At 42.3% G+C, this 19,655-nt stretch overlaps 1 protein-coding gene across 3 annotated transcripts in view; it reads left to right on the top strand.

The window, feature by feature from the left end:
* The window catches only part of LOC114080902 (carboxyl-terminal PDZ ligand of neuronal nitric oxide synthase protein), a 312,785-nt gene that overhangs the window by 78,368 nt on the left and 214,762 nt on the right, over window positions 1-19,655 (top strand). For all 3 annotated transcript variants that reach the window (XM_071618242.1, XM_071618241.1, XM_027922492.2), the window contains exon 2: window positions 235-306. In XM_071618242.1, the coding sequence (XP_071474343.1) occupies window positions 235-306 (72 nt within the window). The remainder of the gene's footprint in view (window positions 1-234; window positions 307-19,655) is intronic.

The following is a 19,655-nucleotide window of genomic DNA, read 5'->3' as shown; positions in this document are numbered from 1 at the left end:
ATTAAAAATGGCTGAGGAGGTAGCTCAGAGGTAGAGCACCCCTGGGTTCAATCCCCAGTATTGGAAAAAAAAAAAGTTCCCCCAAACAAAACACCCCTTTGGCTTTTAATTTTCTCATCTGTAAACCGGCGAGATGAGCTGGGTGACTTCCAAAGGGCTGTCCATCACTAACATTCTGTTGTTAGGGACACTTGCTCTTCCTCTTCTCACTGTGTGTTTGCTTCTTCCCCACAGTACGTAGGAAGCCTAGATGTGCCGAGACCCAACAGCAGGGTGGAGATCGTGGCTGCCATGAGACGAATACGGGTGAGTGGTTGGTGGTGGTGATGTAAGGAGCTAGAATTCAAGCACCTTAGCTTCTGTTCATTTCAGATGGTGCTGGAAGTGCCAGATTGGATGACAACACACTTTGCAGGCCCCAGACCCCTTTTCCTATATCATCCAGGAAGTGATTCTGAATTAGGTCCTGATAAAAGGCTAAGGTTAAAATGGATGGATGTGCTGGCTGAGAGGTACCATCTTCCCTGGTGTGGCCTGCACGCTGTGATACACAGTGGTGATTGATCAGACAACGAGAGATGGTCAAGTGTTGCTCGTACTGAAAGATTTTAGGGAAAGTAATTAGCTGGTAATTGATTCAAAATGTTTTTTGAAAAAAGGTAGTTTATGTGGCGTAGAATATGAGATTTGCTTGACTTTTTAAGAATAACTGAGATTTCAATCAAATTTCCTTGGTGCCTGCTCTGTGTGCATTCTCTTCTGCCATTTTGTGTACTCTATTTGAAGAATTTGGTGTAAATTCCAACTTATAGCTTTCCGCCTCTGGTACACAGAGCAGAGATTAAATGAGAAGCAAATTGTCTTCTGTCCACCATGAAGGAAAGTTATCTATATGCTCTGCACTGGAACAGGAGAAATTACCTTAGACCTGTGCAGTTTAAAGGTAGGTTTGGGATTAATTAAATGGATTAAGTTTTTTTTTTTTTTTAAGAAAATTGGTTTCAGAGTCATCTCTGGATGGAGCCTGGTTTGAACTCATTGCTTGTTGTCCTTTAGAAAAATCTCCTCAACTAAATAGAAAACATAAAGGGGGTGGGACCTTTGTTTTGCTATCTTAGTTTTGTTTTTAGTCAATTCTTCATCTGATCAACAGAAACTTCAATCACAGCAATGTTGGGAATAAAATAAGCTGTTCACCACTATTTTTCTGAGTAATTCGTGAGCCTAACAAAATAATTTTTTAGTGACTAAATCCTCCCATTTTTTAAAATTCTGAAGTTGAATTCATTGAGACTAATATTAACTATAACAATCCTGTTTTTCATGGACTTATGAGCAAGTAGCTTCAAAGCACTTCCACATGAGGAATTTCCTTTAATGCTCACAGCAAGCTGTGAAGTGGGGGGGGGGATCATGTCACCCTGATTTTCTAGGTTAACAGAAAGGTATAGTGAGGTGTCACAGAGGTCCAGGAAGGGACAGACACATGGCCTGAATGCATTTCTTCACTTGGCCTCATGGGAACATGCTAATTTCCATCCTTTAGGTCGCAGGCTTGCTTCTCAGTATTTCCAGACCACTTCTTCTGTTCCTTTGCCTTCTGAGATAAAAATCATAGAGGCTTGCCAGGCTTAGTGGCACACACCTGTCTTCCAAGAGACTCTGGAGGCTGAGGCAGGAGGATTACAGGGCTGAGGCCAGTCTGAGCAACTTAGTGAGACCCTGTCTCAAAATGAAAATAAAAAGGATTGGGGATGTGGCTCAGTGGTAGAGTGCCCCAGAGTTTAATCCCCAGTATAAAATAAAATTTAAAATAATAATAATAAAATTGAAAAATTTTTAAATCTCAAAAGCCTTGTCTAGGGAATTTTGGGAGTGTTACCACTGTTAGGATTGTTGCTGTTATGATCAGAAGGGCTTGACCTGTAGCTGGCATGTCAATCAAATAAAGTCCTTCTTTTTTTTTTTTTTTGAATTTTAGAATAATTTTTATTTTTTATTTTATTTTTTTTAAATTTTTTATTGTTGGTTATTCAAAACATTACATAGTTCTTGATATATCATATTTCAAGTCCTTTTTTATTTGTGTTTGAGGATGGAATATGTTGCTAATATTTCACTCTCCTATGAAAGTAATATGTCTACAAATAGTAGCTACTAGTAGTAATAGCTACTTATTATCAAGTGCTTTGCTAGGTGTTTTTTTTTTTTTTTTTAGAGAGAGAGAGAGAATTTTAATATTTATTTTTTAGTTATCGGCAGACACAACATCTTTGTTTATATGTGGTGCTGAGGATCGAACCCGGGCCGCACGCATGCCAGGCGAGCGCGCTACCGCTTGAGCCACATCCCCAGCCCCTTTGCTAGGTGTTTTAATATTAAAACACTGTTTTATTATTTACTATTTGACTACATGGGGTGAGGCTATTATTATTACTTTTTAAATATTTTTGGTATTGGAGCTTTAACCTTGGGGCACTTTACCACTGAGCTACACCCCAGTGCTTTTTACTTTTTATTGTGAGACAGGGTCTCACTAAATTGCTTAAGGCCTTTGCTCAGTTGTTAAGGCTGACCTCAAACTTGTGATCCTCCTGCCTCAGCCTCCTGAATTGCTGGGATTGCAGGTGTGCACCACTGCACTCAGCTTATTATTTCATTTTACAGATGAGGACATGAAACCTTGGGAACGTTAAATAATTCATACTGCTGTGAACAGGTATAGATGGGATTCACACCTAAGACTCAATGTCCCCTTTGAACTCCTGCTTGAGGCTCTTTGTGATACTGAATGAGTCATGATACCAGCTGGAGAACCAAGAATTAGGACATGGCAACTCTCCAAAAAGGGAGTCAGTGGCAGAAACACAACTTTGACTTTTTGTTTGTTTGTTTAGTGGTGTTGGTGGGGATTGAACCCAGAGGTTCTCTACCACTGAGCTACACCCTTACCCCACCTTTTTAATTTTATTATCTATCTATCTATCTATTTATTTTTGCAGTACTGGGAGTTAAACCCAGAGGGTCTTTACTGTTGAGCCACACCCTGGCCCTTTTTGTTTTTATTCTGAGACTGGGTCTTGCTAAATTGCCCAGGCAGTCCTTGAACTTGTGATCCTCCTGATTCAGTGTCTCATCAGCTGGGATTACAGGCATGTACTACTGTGCCCAGCTAGAAACACAACTTTTCAGAATAAACAGAAGCACAGGAAAACATCACCTGGAAGCAAGGGAAGGCTGGACATGGGATCTGGAGACATTTGGGACTGGACTGTGGCCTCTGTCTCCTCTTTGTTTATCACCTGCCAGTTCTTGCAGTCCATGTGCCTCTTCTTGTAGGCCCCTTCCCTAGAGCTGCTTCCAGCACTTAATGAGCAGCTCATTAAGTTAGAGGGAGAGATTAATTGGCCAGAAAGCTGTTTGGTCTGGCTGTCCGCTGTCCAGTCTTTTGTTTATACTGACCACCATTAATAGCAAGTGCTCTGATTGCATGTCTTAACCAAACCCTGCAATTCACTGCAAAGTCCAGGCTGTTAGTTTTTTTTTCCCTCTCTCTCTCTGTCTTTTTTCTTTCCCTTTCAAAAGCTGTTTGGGCTGTAATTACAGCTGTCAAGAACTAGGGCATGGAATTTCTGTGTAAAGGACCATTTCTGACGTTATCCTTTCATATCAAAGGGTGCTAGGGTAACATTGGGCAGGACACCGCTGGCTTTGGTTGCTGGGTGCATTTGTGGGCTCTGAAGCCACAGGCCTCAGAGCTTGGCCAGAGCCGTGGGTAGTCCTCCGAGATCAGCAGTTGTGATAATCACAGAGTGTTATGTGTGAGCTGCGTGTGTCTTGTCATATTGTGTAGATGCTGATCTCTCTGATCCTGACTGGAGCACGGTGCTGTGATGCAGCGTGAAGACCACCCCTGTTTTCCAGAGGTAGAAGCACTGAGAGAGCGAGGGCTTCTGCCTGAGGGTGTGCATATTCCTCCCTGGAGCCAGGGCTCTTGCAGGTTGATATATTTCTGCTCCTTCCTCTGCCTCGCACCCAGTGTGGACTCTGAGCTAAATACACAGACTGTGTTATTGACTGGTTCTTCTCCTTTCCCCTCTTCTTATTTCTCATTTGTTCTTTACCTTCTTTATCAAGAATGAATATTATCTGTCTTGGGAATAATTTCTTATATATATATTTATTCTTATATATATATTTACACTATTGTACTTTTTTCATCTTGTACAGCTGAAACTCTATACCTATTAAATATAATTCCCTCTCCCTTCCCCAGCCCTTGAGAACCACCTTTCTACTTTCTATGATCTATTTTTTTATTTTATGTTTTTGGTACTGGGGGTTGAAGCCCAAGGGTTCTGAGCTATATCCCCAGCCATTTTTATTATTATTTTGAAATGGTCTTGCTATATTGCTGAGGCTGGCCTAGAACTTGCAATCCTCCTGCCCCAGCCTTCCAAATCACTGGGATTATAGCCATGTGCCAATGCTCATCTGGATTATTTATTTCTAGGATTTTCCATTTAATAGTTTTGGTTCATGGTGAGGGTAATTGAAAACACAGATAAGGAGGGACTACTGTATTCATATATATTTGTAATTCCCACATTCATGGTGTTAAAAGTGTGTTTGCATATATTATTTCATTTTATCAGTCCAATGTGTTCCTATTTGTTAACTTACTTTATGAGAGATAGGCAGGGAGGGGAGAAAGGACCTGGCTTACCCTCCATATCTGCCACCCATGTGTGTGTGTGTGTATGTGTGTGTGTGTATGTGTGTGTGTGTGTGTGTTTTCAATCATGTGTCAGGTATCTTTGAGTTCTTGTTCCACGCTGGGCCCTGTTGGGAGCAGTACTCAGCATGCGAGACAGGCACATGAAGAGCTATGAATATTATTAGGAAAAGGGCAAGCAGTAAAGAAAGTGCAACTGAGCTGTGTCTTTGTGCCTGTAACCCCTGGTTTCAATCAGTATCCCCCCCCCCAAAAAAAAAAGAAAGAAGAAAGAAAGTATATAACTGGAAGATCTAACTGAATTTTTGGGAGACATGGAAGGCCTTGTGGGGGTGCTAAGGAATGAAGTTGGTGATCAGGAGCTGCTGCAGCCAGGTAGCTCCTGGATGGGACTGTCACAGCTCAGGGAAGACCTGCTTCTTCTGGAAGGAGGAAATTGTTAGAGAAGCAGAAGTTAAAAAGGTCTAATTTGGGAAAAAAAAACAAAAAGCAGGGATAGAGTCTAGTTTGGGGTGGGGATGGTACGTTTTAAGAAGCTCTGATAAATTCATCCACTTAGTTTCTTCCTGGTACCACATAGCCATCTTGAATCTCTGGTGCCTAACAGAGTGCCTGACCTGTGTATGTCCTTTGTTCCTAAATATTGGATTGGGGTTGGTAACAGTACTGTGAATTGAACCCAGAGGTGCTCTACCATTGACCCACATTCTCAGACCTTTTTATTTCTTATTTTGGGGCATGGTTTCACTAAGTTGCCCAGGCTGGCTTTGATCTTGCGATCCTCCTGCCTCAGCCTTCTGAGTCATTGGGATTATAGAAATGTGCCACCACACGTGGCCTGTTCCCAGGTTTTAATACCAGCTGCTGTCATTTCACTTCTCAGCTTCCTTGGGAAGGCTGTGCTGTGTCATCAGAAGAGCTGGCAGTGAGGAGTAATGAGAGTGGGGTTGAGTCTTCTCCTTGACTTACTGAGTGACATTGGTGAGGCATCCAGCTGCTGTTCATCTCAGTTCTCTCATTTATAAGAGAGAGCATGACACTTCTTGTTCGTCTCTCTGGTGCTATTGTTGAATCTGGGATAATGGGTGAAAAAATGCTTTATAAACCATAAAGGGCTATTTATATTCATTGGTATCATTCTTATACCTTCCTTTGGGTTTCAACGCATTTCATAAATGCAGATAAATATTCAGAGAAATATTGAGCTGCCTCATCTAGATACTCTTTCCAGCCAGTATCTTTTTTCAGGTTTTAGTGCAAACACCCCTTTCTTGGGGAGGTTTCCCTGAATAGGTCATCGTGTCCTCTCTTTTGCTGAGGTACTACAGTCCTCCCTTGGTGGCACTAGGAGCAACTATATTCCCAGTGTCTGGCACATGGCCTGTCTATGTTCAGTAGACATTGGTTGAATGACTGAGCAAATTATGATTATTATTTTTTGTGGTGCTGGGGAATGAACCCAGGGGTATTCTGCCATTGAGCTACACCCTGAGCCCTTTATATTTTTTATTTTGAGACAGGGTCTTACTAAGTTGCTGAGGCTGGCCTAAAATTTGTGATCCTCCTGACTTAGCCTCCCAAATTGCTGGGGTTATAGGTATGTGCCACAACACCTGGCAAGTTACAACTGAGTGAGTAAATTAATGTTATTGATATCCATGTGACTATAAGGCAGTGAAACCAAGGGAAGTGTCACTGAGTTGTTTTGAAGTCCGACTGGACCAGTTCTGTAGCTTGGCGTAGCGCTGGTTGATGGAGCCAGACTGTCAGCAGGTACTTCCTCTTTTACCTTGCAATGTGTTAAAGGGTACAGCTGTCCTGGTGGCTAATGCCCAGATTGCTGGCCATGGAAAAAGCAGGGGACAAATCCCTGCAGTAGAATGTGATACAGCCTTCTTGGAGACCTGTGCAGGTGTGACACTGGAGGGCTTTGTGCTAGTGGCCAGGTGACACTCAGAGCTTTAGTCTCCTGTGTGGCTCTTTTGGATGTGGGATGGGCATGCTCTTGTCTATGCTGCAAATAGCTTCCAAAATGGTGCAGTTGGGTACCAGAGTTTCCTATTTAACATGACTTGATTATACCAATGTGGCTTTCAGGAGTGGCATTGGTCCATGGCCTTGAACAGAATGGTCTGGTGACCAGGAATTGGCCAAGTCCTTCCTTTCCTGCAGCTCCCTTCCAGTATTGTACACTATTCCAGAAATTTCTTTCAAGGAAAACAATAATATGGGGGAAAAAAAAAAGAAAAGACTCTGTTTACTCCCCCCCACCCTTCAGCAGTACCAGGGATTGACAGGGCTTCCAGCATGCGGGGCAAGTGTTCTACCACTGAGCTACATCCCTGGCCCTGACTCTGGGCATTCTCTTGGACACCTTGGATGAAATGCTCCTGGGAGCAATCCAGGGACGGCTGGCTGGGTGGACGCAAGAACTAGAGTTGTAGCTGCCTTCTGTCTGTTTGCCTCTGTCCTTCCCCTGGCAGTGGGCCTCGGCCTCTCTCCACACATTCAGCTGAGAAAGTTTGGAGGCTTTGTCCCAAAGTCACTCTGTCCCTTTTTAGAACTTTCTCCAAGGTGGCTGTCGTCACTCAGCACCCTTTACTCCTCTGTCTTTAACCCATTAAATCTCAAGTTTTCTTTCTTTTTCTTTTTTTTTTTTATATAAGTTTTGGGTGCATTTTTATTATACTCAGCAGTGACTTTGTTGTTACATATTCACACATGCATATAACGTAATTTGGTCCCTTTCATTCCCCAGTAGCCCACTCCCTCTCCCCCTCCCTTCCCTGATTCCCCTTTTCTGCTCCACTGGTCTGAGTTTTCAGTCCTGTGAATATTTCAATGAGATTGACACAGGTGCATTCAAATGGGTTGGAAATCATAATCTGGAGCTAAGATATCCTTTCTTATCATTGAGGATGAAAATAGATTGTCCTATAAATAGGACAATATAGTATCTTTCACATATATAAGCCATCCTATAAATAGAACATTTGGCAAATATAGCACATGGGATACTGGGGTAAAATGTGTTAATTGTTCTGTCTGAAGTTCAGAGTTGACAAATCCACCTCTGAAGAGTTGTGACCAATTTCTTGCTCGTTGTGTTGGCAAGGCCTCATTACTTTACTATGCTGCTGTAATAAATTACTTCCAAGGTTGTGTCTTTAAACAGCACCAACTCTTTTATCTTATGGTTCTAGAGGTCAAAAGTCTGAGATGGGGCTAATCTGAAGGGGTTGGCAGGGCTGCTTTCCTTCTGAAAGCGCAAAGGGAGAAGCTGCCCCTTGGGTTTTTGAGCTTCTAGAGTCTGTCGCATCCCTTGCTTCTTGGCTCCCTTCATCTTCATATCCCTCTGACCCTTGCTTCCTGTCTTATCCCCTAACTCTCCTGCCTGTGCTTTTCACTTATATGGACCCTTGTGACTGCCTCCTCCCCAAATTCAGAGAAGCCTCCCCCACCTTCGTTTTTTAACTTAAGTGTCCTTAATTTAATCACACCTACAAAATCATTTTGTCATATAAAGTAACATTCATGGGTTTTGGGGATTATGTCATGAACACCTTTGGGGGGGGCGATTATTTTACCTTCCACAATGGGGCTAGAGCATTAGGCTTCTAGCAGGAATTGGAAAGATACCACCCTTTAATAAGGCGCTCTAGTATTAGAATCAAAAAGAACTAAGTTCAAACCCCAATCCTTCTATTAGCTGAATGGCTTTGGACAAAATTCTTAACCCATCCATCTTCGTTTAATCATCAATAAAATATCAAATAAAATATTAAAATGAGATAATATCTTTTTGGCAAATGGATTTTACAGTTAAATGTGGGTGAAGTACCTGGCATGTGGATTCCACACCATAAATAATGGTTCTTTTGCTTCCTAATTACTGTGTATTGGGCAAGAACAGGGGAATCAGGAAACCATACAAGTTGGCTACCAGGACACGTAAGCACCTGATAAAAGTTAGCTATTATTCAAGACATTTATTCATTTTGAGGCCAAGTACTTATTTTCTTTAACTAGTCTGTAGACTAGTGTTTCTCAAAATGGGTTCTGTGGCTCTCTTGGAATTTACGGATTTTAAGATTTGAGAGTTGTCTATAAGAATTTTAAAACATTGCGTTTTCTTTTGATCCTAATACAAGGAAAGCAAAGTAAGCCTATTCTGGACCATTGGAAGCGCCATCTTGTAACTGAGCAGTGTCATTTGATTTTTATCCTCCAAAATTGTATTTGCTTGTATCTGCTTCTGTGGGCACCAAATAGTTCTTTTGTAATTGTTATGCCCTTTCAGGGAAGAAAGGAAGAACAGGAAGGGTTTTTGTTTGTTTGTTTTTTTACTAGTGATTGAACCCAGAGGCACTTAACCATGAGCCACAACCCGAGTCTTTTTAAATATTTTATTTAGAGTCAGGGTCTTGCTGAGTTGCTTAGGGCCTCACTAAGTTGCTGAGGCTGGCTTTGCATTTGCAATCCTCCTTTCTCAGCATCCTGAGGTGCTGGGATTACAGGCATGTGCCATTGCACCTAGTTTAGGAAGGTTCTTACTATGTATGTAATGAATACCTGGCCTGAGGCATATGCCTAGCTTTTGCACAGTCGTGAGTTATGGGTTAAGACCTTATAGTACTTGGAATAGAGGAAAGTGGCAGAAAAGTGGATTTGGCACATGGTGTGTGTACTGTAGGCAGAGCTGATACATAGTCACATGGTGCAACTGCTTGAGTTGTTTATGGATGGTGTTTGTTCTGATTACTTTCAGTTTTTTTTTGTTGTTGTTGTTGTTGTTTGAAATTCTGAGCATTACACCTTAGTATTTGGGAAAGGCCAGATGTGGTGGTTATAGGCCTATTATTCCAAAAACTCGGGAGGCAGAGGCAGGAGGATTGCAAATTTAAGGCCAGTTTGGGCAACTTAATATAATGTTGCCTCAATTTAAAAAGTAAAAAAAAAAAAAAAATGTGGATGTAACTCATTGATAAAGTCCCTGGGTTCAATTCTTAGTATGTAGTTGGGGGTGGGGCAGAGAATTAGGTAAGGTTACTGCCCTATTCCTGTTGAGAGTAGTGATATTTTGTTTTATAAAAAATGTCTTCTCTGACATTAGAACTTTATTTGAATTTATTGGTTACTTAATTTGTGTTTAACTTATAAATTTGTATAAAGCCTATATGTATAAGTAGTTTATGTCTAGTTTTATGTTTTCCATATTTAAATGATTTGCCAGCCCTTTGTCGGCAATGGCTTTATTGAGATACAGTTCACATATTGTACAATTTAACCATTTAATGAATACAATTCAGTGGGCTTTAGTATATATTCGTAGTTTATGCATCAATCACCACAATCAATTTTAGAACATTTTCATGACCCCAAAATGAAACTCTGCACCTCTGTTTTTATACTTTTGCATTGCTGGGGATTGACTGCTAGGCAAGCACTCTACCACTGAGCTACACTTCAACCAAATCTGCACCTCTAATCTGTCATCTCCCAATGTCCCTAGGCCCTCAGCCCTAGGCCACCACTAATCTACATCTTGTCTATATGGATCTCATATAATATGTGGTCTTTTGTGTCTGATATCTTTCACGTGGCATTGTGTTTTCAAGTTCATCCATGCTGTGGTATGGGTCAGTACTTCATTTCCTTTTTTTTTCTGAATAATATTCTGGAGTATTGGCATACTATGCAGTGTTTATTCATTCAAACACTTTTTTTTAAAAGGGGATTCAACTTTACCAAACTTTAGAAAACACTTGATGTGGATTGAGCATTGTGTGATAGGATGATTATGGCTGTTTTCTCATCTGAAGGAAATAAATCAGTATTTTCTCAGAGATAGTTGGGCAAAGCATCCTTATCAATATAAAGACTGATAAACTGATAGCAATTGCTTTGTGTGTGTGTGTGTGTGTGCGTGTGTGCGTGCGCGTGTGTCTGTGTTACTAGGCATTGAACCCAGGGGTACTGTACTACTAAGTAATGTCCCCAGCCCTTTTTAAAAAAAATTTAAGACAGGGTCTCTCTAAGTTGTCCAGGTTGGGCCTCGACTGTGCAATCCTCTTGCTTCAGTTTCCTGAGTTATTGGGATTATAGCCATTTACCACTTGGCCCCTAATTAATTTTTTACCCACTTATTTAAAAAAAGTGTATTGACTTTTTTTCATTTTCTTCTGGTACTGGGAAGTGAACACAGGGCCTCATGTCTGCTAGCCAAGTGCTTTACTACTGAACTACAACCCAGCTCTTTTAAAAATTTTATTTTGAGCTGGTTACCATGGTTCATGCTGGTAATCTGAGTGACCCAGGAGGTTGTGGTAGGAGGATTACAAATTCTAGGCCAGTTTCATCAACTAGCAAGACCCCCAGCATCTTAATGAGATCCTATCTCAAGATAAAAAATAAAAAGGACTGGGAATATAGCTCAGTGATAAAGCACACCTGGATTCAATCCCCAGTATCTATCTCTCTCTCTCTCTCTCTCTCTCTCTCTCACACACACACACACACACACACACACACACACACACACACACAGTTTTGAGAAAGGGTCTCACTGAGTTGTCCAGGCTGGAACTTGTGATCCTTCTGTGTCAGCTTCCTGAGTATCAGGGGTTATCAGGGTGCACCACCACATCCAACCTCATTCTGTTTTTGAGTTAATATTGTTTTAATATTGCTGCTCTGGGGATGCAGCATCCCTGTCCACATGAAGCTTATTTTATTTTGGTGGTTGGAAGAGATGGAGGAAGAGACTTAAGCATATTATGGTATTTCATGTGACTTCCTGCAGAACAGTAAAGCAGGGCATGAGACTAGACCATGCCACAAGTTAGGGGGGTGGGTTATTTTTTTATATGAGCTGTTGGGGAAGGCCTCTGTGTCATGGTGACACTTAGGTCTGTTAGAGATATGAATGAAAGAGGTGTGAGCTATAGGAATCTTGAGGAAGAGTATTCCAGACAGAGGACCTGGCAAGTGCTAAGGCCCTGGGGTGGGAATAAACTTTGCAGGTTCAAGGAATAGCCAGAAGCTTAGAGTGAATGGAGACATAGGTGCCTGAAGGAGAATGGAAGATTATTTTTAGGAATTAATTCCCAGGAATTACACTTCAAGAGAATCTAAGAACCTATTAAATACCTGAACACACTTGAGCAAATATGTTGATTTTTCCCTGAATTTGCACCAGACTGAAAAATCACTCAGTATAATGAATTTAGTTCTGTTCCTGAGGTGAGTGATTGAGGAATGATTTGTAAATTGGGGCAAAGCTGTTAATAACCCAGAGTTGTTATCAAAGTCAAACATATGCCTATTTTATTAAAACCCTTTATGATCAAGAGTAAGAAATAATGTCCTTGAGTTTCTATAGGAACATTTGAATATTCCCTACCCACTCCACAGTTTTCTGCACTGACCCACTTAGAGCTTGGTGGTGGTGGTGGGGCTTTTGAAACCAACAGTGTTTATCCATTGCAGGAGGAGGAGATGCAGAGCACTAGTTCATTGCTGCTACACTAATCAGCCTCTAGGTATTCTTTGTTCATATTCCGGGCATCTGCAACAGGTAGTGCTGAACATTTATTCCTTATTTTGATGAATTTCTTGGCTTTACATAAATAAATTATTTTATCCATTTTGTCACAAAGCATCACAATGCTTTGTACCCATCATCACTCTCTATTCCCAAACCTTTTCGTCACCCCTGCTATAAACTCTATAATGGTACCTCCCTCCTCCCCTAGCCCTGGAAATCTCTGTTGTGCCTTTTGTGTCTATGAATTTACCTATTCTAGAGATTTGCAAAGGTGAAGTCTTCTTTAATATTTCTCCTATATCTGCTTGTTCAACTAGGCATGTTTTCAGGGTTATTCATGCCTTTGTATGGCTGAAAAGGATTTCTTCTGTGATATTATGTACTTAGCACATTACATAGGTTTTGATGTGCAGTTTACTGGTTTCCTCTTGGGACCCAAAACAACATACTTAGGACAGGATGTGCTGCCATGAAGGAAGCATCTTTAGCATGGTACATTGAAAACTCAGCTTCCAAGAGGACAAACTTCTTTGCTCCTTGCTGAGAAGGCCCCATTTGTTACTTATGTAGCACTTGGCGATTGTTTAAGTGAATTTGTATATCTTGTTATCTTTTAGTCTCTAGTAATCCATAAAGGCAAATATTATGGCTGTTTTATAGTAAGGCTCACAGAAGTGAAATGTCTTGCTCAAACTAATTGTATAGTCATTGTCTTTCCTGGTACCAAGCAGAGTTGGATCAGGATTGCGCTGTGCTGTGTTACTGTGGCAAGCTCCATGCAGAGCATTTTAGAGGTATTATGTTAGTTGATCCCCACAACAACTCTGTGTGGCATAGATATTATCACCCCATTTTATAGATAGGAAACTGAGTCCAGAGAGGTTAAATAGCTTGTTTTAGCTCACAGAGCTGGTAAGTGGGGAATGTAGGATTTACTCCAGAGTGTGAACATGTTGTGGTTGTAGTATGAAGACAGAGGTTGGAGTCCAGGCTGCTGACTCCTGGTCCAGCATCCCACGAGAGCATCCTGACTTTATCACAAGCAGCAGCATTCATGTCCCGGATTGTACCTCTCTTCAGTCTGGGAACACTGCCAGGCAGTGCAGAGCACGAGATGTAAATAAGGTCGTTACTTGATTTTATAAACTTCTTTTTAGAGCTTGAGACTCATATATCCTGTGTGACACCCCCATTTGGATGTCCCAAAAGACACCTTAAATTCAATATGTCAAAAACAGAATTCATCATTTCTGCAGTGCCTAGTCTTTGCTTTGAACCTTCTCCTCTATGTTTTTTCTCATGTCTGTTTATTTCATTGGAAGACATCTTACCCACCCGAGAATATAAGCTTGAAACCTCAGGGTTACTTTAGACTATTCTCTGTCACTAAACCCCGCATGATTTGCCTTCAAAATATTTCTCAAATGTGTATCTCCCTCTCCGCCCTCCAAGTGGAGGCCCCTGCTATTTTATCACATGGACATCTGCCATAGCCCTCTAGAGGTAATTCTGTAAGGCACTGTCCTGCTTAAAACCATTTGGGGATGTTCATCAACTAAATCCTGGATTCTGAACTCTGAGCAAGGTCTATGGGGTTCTGTCTGGCACAGTTCCTTGTGCCTGTATGTGCCCCCTTGGGACCCACCTTTATTTCTGTTCCTCCTGCTGTCTGGGAAGCACCCCCTCCTCAGGGTGGCTCAAGTATGTCTCCTTGGGATTCAGCTCAACCTCTTGTCCTTCATGAGCTAGTTCAGGCTTTCATGTCTTTTAGAAGCATTCCCTGCTGCCTGCAAAGTAGCTTGCCCTTCTTTTATGTTACCATCTATAGAGAATTATGTCTCTGCATTTGCCACAATGCATTTGTCTCCTTGAGGGCAAAGACTGTGACAATCATCTTGAAAGCCAAGGGGCGAATTGCTGAACTGCTTATTCTTTTTCTGTAATATAGAGAAGATATCACTCCTGTTGGAATTAAAATGTAATAATGGTGTCAGGTCCTTAGCACCATGCATGGCTGGCCCTAATAAATACCCAGTGGATGTTCACACCTTCCCTCTACATCCCTAACGTGTATGGCTAGAGGAAAACCTTTCTCAGTTATCCCGGGACACTGTCATTTGTTGCATATCTCCTTATGAATAATTTTGGGGGTGGGGTACTGGGGCTTAAACCCAGGGATGCTGTACCACTGGGCTATATCCCCAGCCCTTTTTATTTTGAGACAGGGTCTAGCTAAGTTCCTGAAGGTCTTACTAAGTTTCTGAGGCTGGCCTGGAACTTGTGATGCCCTGACTCTCAGCCTCTTGAGTTGCTGGGCTTGCAGCCGTGCCCCACTGCATCTGTCCTGAATGATTCTTGACGTGGAAATGGAAGTCCTTTTATTTTCCTTCTCCAACACTGTGTCTTTGGGCATATTAATTTCTCTGAATCTCAGTCTTCCCACCTATAAAGTGAGGGTCTCCCTCTGCCCTGTTACCCTAGTGGCTGTTTTATGAGATACTTCATAGAAAGCTTTGCAAATGATCAAGTACCTGTGCTGATAGGTAGCAGCTGGATGCAGCAGTGAGAACTGGCAGCACAAACCTCCTTGGTGAGGATACTTACTGGATGGAAAGTCCCTCACTTGGAGGTGTTTCTCTGGGAATGAGTTGGGTACGCTCGTAAGGATGGAAAACCTGTAGAGAAGAGAGCTGTTGTCCCTGCTATTCCCTATAGCACCCAGCCCTTTGGCATTTAATCAGTGCACAAGATAGTATGGCAGCTGCTGCTCCTCAGGCTCCCTGGCTGCACTGTCTCCCCACTCCCTGGGGAGGTATTAGCTGCACTGTGGCTTGCTGTGGGAATGACAGATCACTTCTCTACAGTGTGCTGAACCCTGCTGTCTAACCATGGAAATCACCCTCGTTAGTGTGATATTAGCAATTCACACCGTCTCCTTAGCCACTAACCATCCTGGGAAGAGTTGGCACTCTATTTTGCCACTGTTCTTCTTCTCATTGCCCTAGAGCTGGTTAAATAGGTGGTGCCTATTTAAATCCTGGATTTATCCTATGAAAACAGTCATGCCAAGATCTTTTTCTCCTTTCTCCTCTAGTTATCTGAGACTCAGGCCTGCATAGTGGAAAAACCTGGCCCTGGGCTGGAAGAGTCCTGGTTTTGCTCCTTGCTTGCCCAAGACATATGTCCTGAGTGACTTCATCACCTGCTCCTGGCTCCAAGGTTCACATGTGACTCATTTCCCTATGGGAGCCCATTTCCCCTTCTTGCCCTGAAGCAGGCTGATCCCTCCCCAAAGCCCCTAGACTTTTCTCCCTCCTGCCCCTGCGTTTGCTGTGAGCTGCTGCTTCCATGTGGACCCCTGGGACCGCCCTCTACCTGACCACTGACAGCCTCTCTGGAGAAGAGGCACTTCCTGAGCAGCTCAACCCAGGCTTGGTATCTCGGCCTTGTTGACAGCATCCTATCCTCTTGTTGCTTACTTTTGTCACTTGTTAACCCAAGTGGATCTTTTCTTTATCCTGGCTTGGGAGGAGCTGGAAGATAAAGCATTTTTAATACTTCTGGATGTATACTAGTTGCTATTTTTTTTCTTTTGGTGGTATTGGATATTAAATTCAGGGTGCTCTACCACTGAGCTATATTCCCATCCCTTTTCTAAATGGTTTATTTTGAGCTGGACATGGTGGTGCACACCTGTAATCACAGTTACTTGGGAAACTGAGACAGAAGGAGCACAAATTTGAGGCCATTGTAGGCTACTTAGTGAGATCATTTTAAAATAAAAAATGTAGAGTATTAGTCTGTCCTTCCTTCCTCTCTCTCTTTCTTTCTTTCTTATTAATCCTATGGGTGCCTTACCACTGAGCTATATCCCCAGTTCATTTTTTATTTCTTATTTTTATATAGGGTTAATCTAAGTTGCCCAGGCTGAACATGAACCTGAGGTCCTCTTACCTTAGCCTCCTGAATTGCTGAGATTACAAGGTTTTACCACCACTCCTGTCAGTTGTGTGTGTGTGTGTGTGTGTGTGTGTGTGTGTGTATTAGCTTGATAACTCCTCAGATTTTTTCTTTTTTAAAGAGATATGAGCCTAAAAGTTGCTTCATGAAAAAAACAAGGAAAGTACAGGGAAGAAACAGTTTCATTTCTTGGGTGACACTGATGAACCACATCAGAATTCAGGTTATTAGTTCAGAAGTACTAGTGATATAGCATGTCTGTGTCAATGTCAGTTGTTAGATCACTAGTGCTTCTCTAAGCATTTTGCTTGTAGCAAATCTCGAATTCAAGTTGTTCAAGAAATGCTTGCACAACTTGCCTAAGCTCACCTCTTCTCCAGAACCTGGGCTCCTGCCTGCTAGGTTGTCTCTCTAAAGCAGATAGAGATTGTTACTCCCCTACTAGGTAAGCTGAGGAAGCTGAGGTTTGAGGCCAGCTTGGGCAATTTAGGGAGAGCCTGTCTCAAAATTAAAATAATAATAAAAAAAAGGCTGAAGATGAAGCTGTATTGTAGAGTGTCCTTGGATTTGATCCTCTGAAAAGAAAAGGAAAGGAAAAAACCACCACTTTATCATCCTGTTTGGGATTCTCTGCTTCTGAGACACTGCATAGCACAGCCTCACCTCTCTTCCTGGGCCTCTTCCTGCATGGAACCAGCAGTAGTCTTTGCTCCATCCTGTTGAAACCAGTCCCGGGCCTTCCACCCTTCTCTGAGCTGCTGATTAAGCCAGACTGCTCAGGTATGGACTTCCAAACCAACCTGTTTGTCTTGGGTCCTCAGCCAAGCTTTGTGACATCAGTTGGTACAGGTACAGAAAGAGCTGATGAATAGGGTCAGGCTGCATGGAGAGAAGGGTCTCTGGCAGCGGTTGCTTGATCTCTTGGAAGAGTAAAGGCCTGAAAATCATGTGCAAGCGACGTAGGAGTTGTCACTGTACTGAGGCTCATGGGCAGGAGGGAGGGTTGTTCTTGAACACTTTTTCTCTGTCCCTCGCCTCTCTGCCTTTCCCTCTCCTTACCATTTCTCTTCCCTCCCTCCCTTCCTCCATTGAAAAACTTAGATGCAAAGAATGGTGGCACAAGCCTGTAATCCCAGCAACTCAGAAGGATGAGGCATGAGGAGTGCAAGTTTGAAGCCAGCCTGGGCAATTTAGTGAGAACCTCTCTCTCACTAAATAAAGAACAAAAAGGGATAGGGATGTAACTCAGTGGTAGAGCACTCCTGGGTTCAATCCCCACTATGGGGATTGGTGGTCGGGTAGAAAGAGTTAGATGATACATAAAAGAGAGGCTTCAAAATTTCTGTGTTCTTTCTATGGTGTAATAAATTTCGGTTCCCTGTTGAATAGGAAGCTTACAGGGCAGAGGCAATAAGGGTTGCATTGCAGTCTTCATTCAGGTTTGAGTGCCCAAACCACCTGCTTTGCATTGGGTTGGTCCTGTTTGGTGTGAGTCTTAAAAAGATTCTCTCCCACTTCAGGAACTGGGCAGGAACTTGAAGATTAAAATAAAGGTCTGATTCCCTTGGCTGGGATTTTTGAGTGATGGAATTCTAACTGCCTCACAAGATATCAGAGGCTGCTTCCAGATGAAGATCCTCTGTGGAAAGAATTTGGGGCTGCTTTTAGCCTTTCCTTGCCAAGTGACCTGACTTGATTTGGGGCCCCAGTTGGATTGTTCTCCTTAGAACCTACTATCCCCTGACCAAGGTTCCCCCTCACCCCCACAGGTTTCTCATTTACAGAAATCCTTACTCCAAACCTGATTAGATTTCTTTGCTGGTTTGCACATCTGGTCTTCATTTAGCAGGGATGACACTTAATTTAAGTAAGAATTTGACTGCCTTTAAACTGAACAACTGCACGCTACTGAGGGGCCCATGAGGAGCTGGTAATTGGATTGTTTATTGAAAGAGATCATATTGATTTATGATTTTCACTGAAGAAACCCATTCCCAGAACCCTGCATTTAATTGCATGGTGGATACTCAAATACTCAGACAACTTCTTTTTTTTAATTATTTTTTTAAAATTTTTAGTTGTAGATGGACACAATACCTTTGTCTTATTTATTTATTTTTGTGAGGTGTTGAGGATCAGGCCCATTGCCTCACACCTGCCAGGCAAGTACTCTACATCTGAGCCACAACTCCAGCCCTTCAGACAGCTTCTTTAAGAATCTAGTGTCCTCAGGCTGGGGATGTAGCTCATTGGTGGAGTGCTTATCTAGCATGCAAGAGATCTCCAGTACTGAAAAAAAGTAAAACAAACAAAAAAGAAGGAAAAGAATCCATTGTGTTTGCTCCTGGAGAGGAGCAATGCACATGCAGGACCACTGTATGCATGTGGCATGCATGCATCTGTCCTTGCAGAGGACAACTGTGCATAAGCAGAGCTGGAGGGAGGGCTCCTCCTGTCCACACAACATACCTTTGGATCTACTAAAATCTCTCTTGTCTTCACAGGAAAACCTTCAGTGGCTCCCCATTGCCCATGAATGAATACGGAGTCCTCAGCTGGTGGTTAGGGGGCTCCCTGGTCTAGCTTCACTGTGCCTCTTCAAAGTCATTTTGTATCATTGCCAGAGATACCCAGTTCTCTGGCCAATGAGTTGCATACGGTCTTTCAATGTGTAGTGTCCTGTTTGCCTTGCTCTTCTGTCTTTATACATTTTTTTTTTTCTTTCTGGAATTTCTACTGTCTCTTTCCTGCCTGCCTGGTCTGTATTCTTTAAGCTCGTTCATTTTTCTCTTTTCTTTCCTCTTTCTCTCTTTCTTTCTTTCGTTCCTTCGTTCCTTCCTCCTTTTTAATACTGGGGATTGAATCCAGGGGTGCTGTACCACTGAGCCACATCTACCCTCCTTTTTGTTTTTTTGTTTTGAAACAGGGTCTTGCATAGTTTCTGAGTCTGGCCTGGAACTTGTGATCTAAATGCTTCAGCCTTCTGAGTTGCTGGAAATACAGGCATTCACCACTGTGCCCAGCTTCAAAGTTCATTTCAACAATGGCGCATGCCTATAATCCTAGTGATAGGATGTTGGGACAGGAGGATCAGGTGTTTGAGGCCAACTTTGTGTGACCCAGTCTTAAAAAATAAGAAGGGCTAGGGATATAGCTCAGTGGTAGAGTGCTTACCTGGCAAGTGTGAGGCCCTGGGTTCAATCCTGAGTACTGCAAACAAAAATAAGTAAGAAATAAAGTGTACTACACTTTCACTGTCTTAAAATCCTCTGCTCTGCCTAGTTATCTTCTCTCTTGTACCACCCCCGCCCCTGCCAGCCCCTGGCAACCACTGATCTTTTTGCAGTCTCTATAATTTTGCCTTTTCCAGAATGTCATATAGTTGGCATCATATAGCAGGTAGTCTTTTCATAT

The sequence above is a fragment of the Marmota flaviventris genome, chromosome 10 (assembly GCF_047511675.1).
Source record: "Marmota flaviventris isolate mMarFla1 chromosome 10, mMarFla1.hap1, whole genome shotgun sequence".
Lineage (NCBI taxonomy): Eukaryota > Metazoa > Chordata > Mammalia > Rodentia > Sciuridae > Marmota > Marmota flaviventris.
The sequence above is the reverse complement of the archived record's forward strand: the minus strand, read 5'-3'. Positions and strand labels throughout refer to the sequence as shown.